The 10,183-nt window shown below is 39.8% G+C and overlaps 1 protein-coding gene across 1 annotated transcript in view; it reads right to left on the bottom strand.

Annotated features, from left to right (window-relative positions):
* The window catches only part of FAM160B1 (family with sequence similarity 160 member B1), a 19,029-nt gene that overhangs the window by 4,492 nt on the left and 4,354 nt on the right, over positions 1–10,183 (bottom strand). The window contains exons 4-12 of the mRNA XM_015557966.1: positions 9,292–9,396; positions 8,689–8,811; positions 6,922–7,215; positions 6,546–6,742; positions 3,371–3,485; positions 2,807–2,883; positions 2,283–2,493; positions 1,390–1,538; positions 213–303 (exon numbers count right to left, since the gene is read on the bottom strand). Of these exons, the coding sequence (XP_015413452.1) occupies positions 213–303; positions 1,390–1,538; positions 2,283–2,493; positions 2,807–2,883; positions 3,371–3,485; positions 6,546–6,742; positions 6,922–7,215; positions 8,689–8,811; positions 9,292–9,396 (1,362 nt within the window). The remainder of the gene's footprint in view (positions 1–212; positions 304–1,389; positions 1,539–2,282; positions 2,494–2,806; positions 2,884–3,370; positions 3,486–6,545; positions 6,743–6,921; positions 7,216–8,688; positions 8,812–9,291; positions 9,397–10,183) is intronic.

Below are 10,183 nucleotides of genomic sequence, written 5' to 3'. Positions count from 1 at the left end.
GGAAAGAGAAAGAGGGGGCAATAAAGAAATCTTGAGATAGAGACAGTGAAATGCAAGGGGAGGTCACTTGCAGGACGCTCTAGTAGTGAGAGCGGAGGTCAGGCCTCGCAGAGAAAGGGAAACGTTGGAGAAATGACTGTGGGCGGTGTGACAAGGTTGTGAGAGTGCATTCTCATTCGATTTCATTTCAAAAATGTGGTTATTAGACTCACCTGCCTATGAGCATCTCGGAGGTAGGTGTCATATCCTGTGCCCTCAACGTGGTAGGATGATTTCGCTTCATCCGGTACCAGACAGAGAAAACTTCAACGAGAAAAGTTAAAATCAATAACATAATACTCTCACAATATCTTTATATATATTAAAATACCTAGCGATATCTTCAGTTTAAACAAGTATTATTAATGCAAGTGGAGACTTGAAAAATAAAATTGTATTTTCTTAATCAGCCTTACTGATTAAATACACTGTCATTAAAGCGTTGATTCAAAAATTACTCATTCCTCTTAAAGGAGAAGTAAGCCTAAAATGACTTTTTTGTTTACATTACAGCACATGGACAGACTGCCATGCTGTTTGTTAATCTCGGGAAACTGGCCTTCAAGTAAGTGAACTTAAGATTGCATGCACCCTGACTTTATATATTGAGCGACATGAATTTTCTCTAGTCATCTGACAGAGCCAGGCGTATCAGTAAGAGCACTGCACAGGAAGAGAAAGAAGGAAATTGCCATAGAAAGGGCACTTAAAAAGAAAAAGTAAAACCACAGACTAACCAAAAAAAATGACCTTAGCTTAGGAGTAAATATCTAATAAGCACAGTTTGTCAAATTGGAGATTTTCAATGTTACTGCACTTGGGAATTTACTTAAAATTATTTACATACAAAAAGAAGGGTACTTAGAAGGTCAGTTTCACTAAGGTCACGTGTGTTTATTTCTGTCTTAAGCAGAGCCTCTCTCTTTTCCGACTGACGTTGCCTGAGGCTCTCACTGGCTACCTAAATGTGACAAAAGGTTCACTTAACCTTTAGATTAAACAAGGGAAGACTGAGCTCATACGATATCTCTGTAACAATCCAAGGGCAGAGCTATTATTGGTTATAAAAACAAGTAAAAGAAACACCAGTCGCTCTGCCGTGTGTAGGTCAGTGGTTGAGCATCGACCTATGAAAAAGGAGGTCATGGTTTGATTCCTGGTCAGGCACAAGCCTGAGTTACAGACTACATCCCCAGTAGGGGTATGCAGGAGGCAGCCAATCAATGATCCTCTCTCATTATTGATGTATCTATCTCTCTCTCTTCCTCTCCCTTCCCCTCTTAAATCAATAAGAATATATTTAGAAAAAAAAAAAAGAGAGGTGCAAGTTAAATGTATGTAGCAACTCACCTATTCACAATTTTATGGACTTCAGTCTTCCCATCATTTCTGGGGTGGTCTGGAGTAGCAGGTGGCGAAGAACTAAGCCATTCTTGGTTTGACAAAGTGTTATCTGGTGAAATGTCAGTAAATAATGGATCTTCTTCCAGATCTCTAAGTTTAATTTAATGACGCATAAGAAAACATTTTATTATATTTTCTAAACCAAAATATTCTCTATGCTGTTAGAAATAATTTTCTTCTTACATAATTTTGTTTAAAAAAATTAAGATATAATGTATTGATATTTTATAGAGGAATTAACGTTTTATACTAACATCAACTCAAGAAGATAGTGATTGTGTTAGACCTAATGAATAGATAATGCCACTTATAATTTAAAGGGACAGTAATATTAAGAAATCTAAGATTTATTTTTTTAAAACTTGCGAACTGTTAGAGGTTTTTTTTTTAATGAATAAGGGAAATAAGAGGAAAGAGAAAATTATGATTCTACGTGAAATGTTTTTAAAAAAAGAGGCTGTATTCAACACGTCACAAGTATATTAAAGTCAGTATTTCAAAGACTCTAAGTCAGTGGTTCTCAACCTTCCTAATGTCACGACCCTTTAATACAGTTCCTCATGTTGTGGTGACCCCCCAACCATAAAATCATTTTCGTTGCTACTTCATAACTGTAATTTTGATACTGTATGAATCGTCATGTAAATATCTGATACAGAGGATGTATTTTCATTGTTACAAATTGAACATAATTAAAGCATAGTGATTAACCACAAAAACAATATGTAATTATGTATGTGTTTTCCGATGGTCTTAGGCGACCCCTGTGAAAGGGTCGTTCAACCCCCAAAGGGGTCGCAACCCACAGGTTGAGAACCGCTGCTCTAAGTCAAATTCTAAACCCTTGCACAGCTCACCTCATCAGATATGTGATCACAATGTTCAATTAACCTGTGTCTTAAAGGGTGTCTGTTCATATCTGCCAGAGTTTCTGGCTCCCTCTGTTCCCCAAGGATAAAAAACACCATTTCTTGAAGCAAAACATTGGAGGTGACTTGCCGAACAATGCGATGAAGCAACGCAGTCGACGTCAGGATACCCATCTCAGAACTGGCATAAGAAACAGGGAATTAGCGGGCAAAATAACATGAACACAGCGGTTTTACTTTTTTTTTTTTAATATATTTTATTGATTTTTTACAGAGAGGAAGGGAGAGAGACAGAGAGCCAGAAACATCAGTGAGAGAGAAACATCGACCAGCTGCCTCCCGCACATCTCCCACTGGAGATGTGCCCGCAACCCAGGTACATGCCCTTGACCGGAATCGAACCTGGGACCCTTCAGTCCGCAGGCCGACGCTCTATCCACTGAGCCAAACCGGTTTCGGCGCGGTTTTACTTTTTAAGTAAAGAGACCACTCACGTTTGCATTAACTGAGGTTCCATAACACCAATAAAAAATCTTTCATGGATGGCTTTGGCAAGAGCAACAGCAGTAGTCTAGAATATAGTACAAGCATCGATATCAGAGAGAGATTAATTTGTAACATCAATAAATCAGTCTCCACCCTCTGTCTGCATTAATGTGGAAAATAAACTTGCCTAGATTAGATGCTAGTTATTAAGTGCTTTACATTGTATCTAAATTTCTGACAAGCAGGATAAAAATATTATCTTAACCACCTCATGGGAGTAAGATCTTCCCATAGAGGAGAAAGGGAGGGAGGCCAATGCTGTCTTATGAAGGCTGTACTATAATACTTAAAGAAACATAAAGGCAGAACTGGAATTGTAATTTATTCTACAGTTGTAACACACACACTCTATACATATGCATTTCTCTTGTTCATTTGGTTTTATTTATTTTACTAACTGTGCTATTCTAGGACAATTAAGATATATTTGGGGATATTAACTGAGAATTTGAATTTCACTTAATAGACAATTACATTTTTAAAGGCTCAGTAAACAACAAAAACATCCCAACCTTTTGTGCTTCCTTTATGAGTTGATCACAATAATCAAACCAGGAAAGAAATGAAATTAAGGCTCTTTTTCCCGGAAATGCCGACGCATCTTCTTTATGACTATATGAGTCCAAACTGTGGGGCACAGAAGAAATGCTAAGTCATCCAAAAGCATGAATGCAGCTCAGGGTATGTGGAACATGAAGGCACGTGAATGAACTTTACACAGGATGATGTATTTACACAGGCAATACAGCATGACTACCGGATGAGGGCTTTATAAAAGAAAGCCAAAGATTAGAGAAAACTTTTAAAATAAAAGTTGTAACTAATTTTCACTCATTATGTGGGAAGAGAGGGACTAAAGCAGAATGGAGCTGCAGGAGAAAAACCATTATCAGCTCCTCATACTTCTGCCATGAACTTGACCAAGTAACAGGAGTGAAGAGTGGGAGAATCTCGGTGCTGGGAGGAAGGAAAAGGAAGGTGACGAAGGATCTGCACAAGGAAATGACTGGCCTGCTTCTCTTTCTGCCTTAACATGTACGACAGTGGAATTAGCAAGTGGGTCTGACCGACAGGTGTCGGCAGAATACAGGGTGGAAAAAAAACAAGTGAAAACCAAGAAGGGTAAAAAATATACAGAAAAACAGTAACAGGTTATTATGTCATAACTAGAGGCCCAGTGCACGAAATTCGTGCACTTTGGGGGGCTGTCCCTCAGCCCAGCTTGTGCTCTCTCACAGTCCGGAAGCCCTGTGATTGATCCCCCCAAAGAGGTAGCCCCCACACACCCAGCTGGGGCTCCTCGATGGATCACCCCAAAGAGGTAGGCCTTGCCCACCCGGCTGGAGCTCCATGATGGATCACCCCCACAGAGGGAGACCCTGCCCACCCGCCGCAGCCTGCTGGCCAGTGGCCCGGGCCTCCCTCTGCAAGGCGATCATGGGGTGATGGCCAGGCCCCGAGCAATCGAATTGCACCTGTTTGGCTGGCCTGGTGCCAGTGGTTGTCATAGAAGGTTGTCTGGACAGTCATTCTGCTGTTTGGTTATTCGGTCGATTTGCATATTAAGCTATTATTATTATAGATATTATCCTGCTTGCCCAGCCAGCATGGCTCAGTGGTTGAGCACTGACCCATAAACCAGGAGGTCATCAGTTCGATTCCTGGTCAGGGCACATGCCCAGGTTGCCAGCTGGATCTCCAGTGTGGGGCGTGCAGGAGGCAGCCAATTAATGATTCTCTCTCGTCATTGATGTTTCTATCTTTTCTCTCCCTCTCCCTTCCTCTCTGAAGTCAATAAAAGTATATTTAAAAAAAAAATGATCCTGCTTATAGATGGTGGGATTATGGATGATTTTACTTACGGTGCTTTATACTTTTTTTAAAAAATATATTTTATTGATTTTTTACAGAGAGGAAGGGAGAGGGAGAGGAATAACCCTGCTTCCCCAGCCAGCATGGCTCAGTGGTTGAGCACTGACCCATAAACCAGGAGGTCATCAGTTCGAGTCCTGGTCAGGGCACATGCCCAGGTTGCCAGCTGGATCTCCAGTGTGGGGCGTGCAGGAGGCAGCCAATTGATGCTTCTCTCTCGTCATTGATGTTTCTATCTTTTCTCTCCCCCTCCCTTCCTCTCTGTAAAAAATCAATAAAATATATTTTTTTTAAAAAGTATAAAGCACCGTAAGTAAAATCATCCATAATCCCACCATCTATAAGCAGGATCATTTTTTGTGTAAATATACTTTTATTGACTTCAGAGAGGAAGGGAGAGGGATAGAGAGTTAGAAACATTGATGACAGAGAAACATCGATCAGCTGCTTCCTGCACACTCCATAACTGGGGATGTACCAGCAACCAAGGTACATACCCTTGACCGGAATTGAACCTGGGACCCTTCAGTCTGCAGGCTGATGCTCTATCCGCTGAACCAAACCAGTTAGGGCTGCTTTATACTTTTTAATAACTTATAAATGTTCTACAATAATCATAGTTTCCTACGAGAATCAAGGGGCAGCCCTGAAAGATGGGTAAAGGGGTGAGAGAATGAGGTAGGAGGAGCGGTCCTACATAGTGAGGCCAGGAACCACACAAGACTGCCCCAGGGCCTGTGAAACTTATTCATAAAAAAGATTACTTTTTCTTAGGATTTATAAAAAACATATTTTGAACCTGGTAATTCTTAGTTGTCGGGACTGTCCTGTGCATTACAGGACATTTAGCCACATCCCCAACCGTTATCTATTAGATGCCCATAGAACCCCTGCCCCCATTGGTGACAGTCTCAGATGCTGGCAAATGTCCCTGGGGGAACACAATTGTCCCAGTTGGGAACTATTGCTCTCCAGCAGCGGTTGCAGCCAGTGAGCAGCAAGAATGTTTGAAACATGCAACACCTGCCTGCATAGTCAGGGGCACTGACCTCTTCTCCCTTAGCTTGTCAAATAAAAAAAAATGACAGTAGCCAATACAACCATAGCTGTCCAGGGTGAATGAATCAAAATTATACCTATTTTTTTTGTCAGACCAGCAAAAAAATGTTTTGTTCTGCAGAATTTTCGTAACTAGTTTATGTGTGCCATGAGATGAAAAAGGTTGAAAATCACTGCTCTACAGCAACAATTCTCAAAATTTACTACACAATTCCCAAGTGGAAGTGTAATGCTAACTGCGTGTGTAATTTAAAAATTTTTAGTAGCCACATTCAAATAAGCAAATTAAGGCAGGTGAAACTAAGTTTAATAACATAGCTAATTTAACCCAATATATCCAAAATAGTATTTCAACTGACATTCGATATAAAAATTATTAATAAGGTATTTTACATTTTTTTTTCAAGTACTTGAAATCTGGAGTGTGATCTACACTTACAGTGAAAAAAAATAATAAATAAATAAACAAACAGATAAAGTTATTGATCTTAATGTAATGAAGGTCTTGATTGATCACTGTAATGGACAGAGGCAAAGTAGCTTCCTTATAATAGCTGGACTATTCCCATACCCATTTATTTCCACTAATTAATAACCAATTCAAAACAAGCCTCAGAAAATAATCCCATTTAATGCTCACTAGCTATGTTACCTTTTTCAAAACGAAAGATTCTTGTAATAGCTCAGTGGAAATGGATGTGAAAGTACAGGAGTGGGAAGTCACTTTTATGGAAACACACAAGTGGTGGTTCTTACCCCCAGTTGATGGCCTCCACGGTTTCAATATCTAAGGGGTCCACCGACGGAGGCAGGGCCTTGTACAGGGCGGCCAGCCTGTCGGTCAGGAGTTCGCACAGGCACGTGCTCTGCGTGAGGCACTTGGCAGCCTTGGGCTCTGGCAAACTCGCTAACAACATGAGGCCCTCGCAGGCCTTCACAGCTATCCGGCCGTCCTGCGGGGAAAACACACCCCTTTCAATGCCCAAATTAGATATCCGATGAGTAGTTGGAAAAAAATTTAACTTTAAAGGATTTTATGCTTTAGTCTCAAATAAGAAAAGATTTTTTTTTTCTATTTTAAATGCATATAACTGTAATCACATGAGGAGGGAAAGTTATAGAGACGACTCACAGGGCTTCTGGTGAGATTTAACAAGGAATTCACGAGGTTGTAATCCTGGTTTGGGCGGACGACCGTGGCCTCCGGCAGTGACACGACACTCAGGTTCTCCAGGCCCGTGGACAGGTCGTCCGTCTGAGGAGGAGGCTCATCGTCTAACTCCGTCTGCTCCGTCCCGGAGGCACCAGGCAGCTCCTCGGGCCGACAGGGCTGTCCCGTGTCTGTGGACAAGGACTCTGCACCTTTTAACGTGTCTTCTGCAGTGACACTGGCTGCTCCTTTGGAAGCCAACGATTTCAATTTATTCTGAAAAGGAGTACAGGTGTTGTAAGCGTCACATCAAAAGCCTCTCAAACAGGTATCATGCCTGAATGGATTTTTCTTTTCTTTTCTTTAAAATATATTTTATTGATTTTTTTTTTACAGAGAGGAAGGGAGAGGGAGAGGGATAGTAAGTTAGAAACATCGATAAGAGAGAAACATCGATCAGCCACCTCCTGCACGCCCCCCACTGGGGATGTGCCCGCAACCCAGGTACATGCCCTTGACCGGAATCAAACCTGGGACCCTTCAGTCCGCAGGCCGACGCTCTATCCGCGGAGCCAAACCAGCTAGGGCATGAATGGATTTTTCTATCAACGTTCAGTGTCTAGCCAGCAGAGCAACAGACAGAAGCGTTTTGACAAATGAACACGCTCAGACTTTAACAAAATGTGTTCTAGGTATTTTAAACCTTGCAGAGGCATTTCAGATACACTTTACACTCTCTACAACAAGCATGTCAAACTCAGAGGCTTTTATACGGGCCAAATAAGGTTTAAGTTTTTGTGGGCCGCAAAAAAAACAAAAGCTTCAATTTTCATAGAAACGTACGTTTATTTCGATAGAGACATAGTGAATACAAAGGGCTGAAATAAATGAGTCATCGTTAACATAAAATAACAGAACATTTTAATAGAAATTAATATATTTTCTTGAACATTAACTTACCAGACACTGAATAACTACACAAATTAATAAGCGTAACTTAAATAAACCTATTTTTCTTGTTCTCTGAAAGTGAAATATTTCCTGTTGCGCACACCAAACAAGTCAGTACAGACTAATGACGTGGCAATCACTGTAAAAAATCAATAAAATATATTTTAAAAAAAATTATGTGTAACAGGATATTGTATACATTAAGTTACAAAATTTTTATTAAAACGTTTCTTACATACTGTTATATTGGCTGGGCTGCAAAAATATTAATTGTGGGCCACATGCAGCCCGAGGGCCACGAGTTTGACATGCTTGCTCTACAAAATGTTTCACTGACCATAAGCAGTGAACAGTGTTAGTGATGCCTATTTGACTGCTACTGTATCTGAATATTCGTCTTACCTTCATCACCAGCCTATAAACTCTTTTAGGGCAATGACAGTTTCTAGCTCATTTACCATAGGCATTTAATCCACAGTAGGTGCGTATGTTAGATGGTATAAATTGAATATAGGTTAGATTTCAGGGGGACGTGCTTAAGAACTGCAAAGTACTTTTGTGACTGTCTATACTTACAGGTAATAAAGCTGTGTTTCTCTAAAGATGCCTTCATTCAACCGTGTGAATTAAACAGTCCTTATGCATTGTGCCGGGTGCTAGACAGAGAAGCTGGGGGACCCAAAGATGAACAGAACAGAGCCCTGGTCCTCAAGGAGTTGACTGACCAGCAGGAAAAAGTAAAACGCATAGAAAAACGCGAACATAGGCATGCTCTGAAGAGTGATGAGGATACCGTACCTCCAGAAAAAAATTAACCAAATAGGGATCTTCTTTCAGTTTTGCACACACAATACAGAGAAACTGAATTTCTTCATTTTCCGTTGGTGTTGCAAGGACTTCACCACAGAGTCGAATTAATTTCTGTCAACAATTTTTTCAAAAATGTTTAAAATTAGCTTATTTTTCATAAGTATGTATATAGCCATCCATATACCTTAGGGATATTTAAAGTTTTCAAATAATGCAAACAGCTTGCATTATTCAGAAAGGACACTGTTTACAATCACCGACATCAAAATAAGTTTACTAGTAGTAAATTTTTCAAATGCATTACCCTCCCCGCCTCCCGCCCCAAAATGAATGAGGTATATAAAACACTCCTTGAGATGTCATGGAGATAAGTTAAAGGAAAAATTAATGTATAAAATTTTAAAAGAAAAATATAATAAAGACATGAAATGCATTTAATACCATGTCATACATAAAGCTCAAGTACTTGCTAATTTGCATGTAATTTTTAGAATAACTTCCTGTATTATTTGTACTCTTAGAAAAATTATATACAATTACATCTATACCCAAAGCAATCAAACCAAATAACTGTGTGTGGGGAACACGTACCTGCACGGGCCTGTGCACGTTGATGTGCGGAAGTAGCGGCTGCTTGATTCTGCCCAGGAGTTTGGTGTAGAATCCCAGCACCTGCTGCTTCATTCCTGGAGGGCACTAAGTAAAAGAGGAAAGGAAAGCAAATAAGAAAAGAACAGACAATACAAACACGCTTACTCAAATGCTTACAATATAGGAGAGACAATGAATTCAAACGTATTCCACCCTCACCAGTCAGTGCAATTAGCCAGGATAAAATTCTCAATCAATTATCAATGCCTGGTATCCTGGAAATAAAATGACATCTGGGACTAGAATACAGCATATGGGATCAGGGGCTGATGTAATTATAGGCCGCATGGTGGCAATACGCTGTTGAGATCCGAGCGTGGTTCGGGTGACATCAGCCTGTTTTTACTCTAAGTGCTAAGATAACATGAACAATTATACTTACCTCCTTGGCAAAGTAAAGTCAGACTGTTGTTACTTAAACTAATGGCAGGTAATCAATAACTGTGCATCATATAAATGCAGGAGTAAATAAAGCCTAACACATGTATGTAAATAAAAGGACTCCTATGGTATACACTTCTGTGATCTAGGCCAACAACACTGTTTTAAGTTAGTTGCAAAGTTATTTAAATTATTATTGTAGGCAATTAATATTTTAAAAAGAAGTTTTTATAACATGACAGTTGTTCTAAATATTTTCTTAAAAGTAGGTAAACATGATTATTCACATTGTGAATTAAGAGAGTATGAATTAAAATGTTCTATAATTAACCTGCTTATACTGCCTCAGAACTAAAATAGTCACAAGATGCGTAGCATTTCTAAAGCATGATCAGACATGCTATCCAGAAACAGTATAAATTATGTTAAGCACAATATTTTTAAGATAGCA

This window comes from Myotis davidii, unplaced genomic scaffold (genome assembly GCF_000327345.1).
Source record: "Myotis davidii unplaced genomic scaffold, ASM32734v1 scaffold107, whole genome shotgun sequence".
NCBI classification, from domain to species: Eukaryota; Metazoa; Chordata; class Mammalia; order Chiroptera; family Vespertilionidae; genus Myotis; species Myotis davidii.
This window is presented reverse-complemented; position numbering and strand designations above follow the sequence as displayed.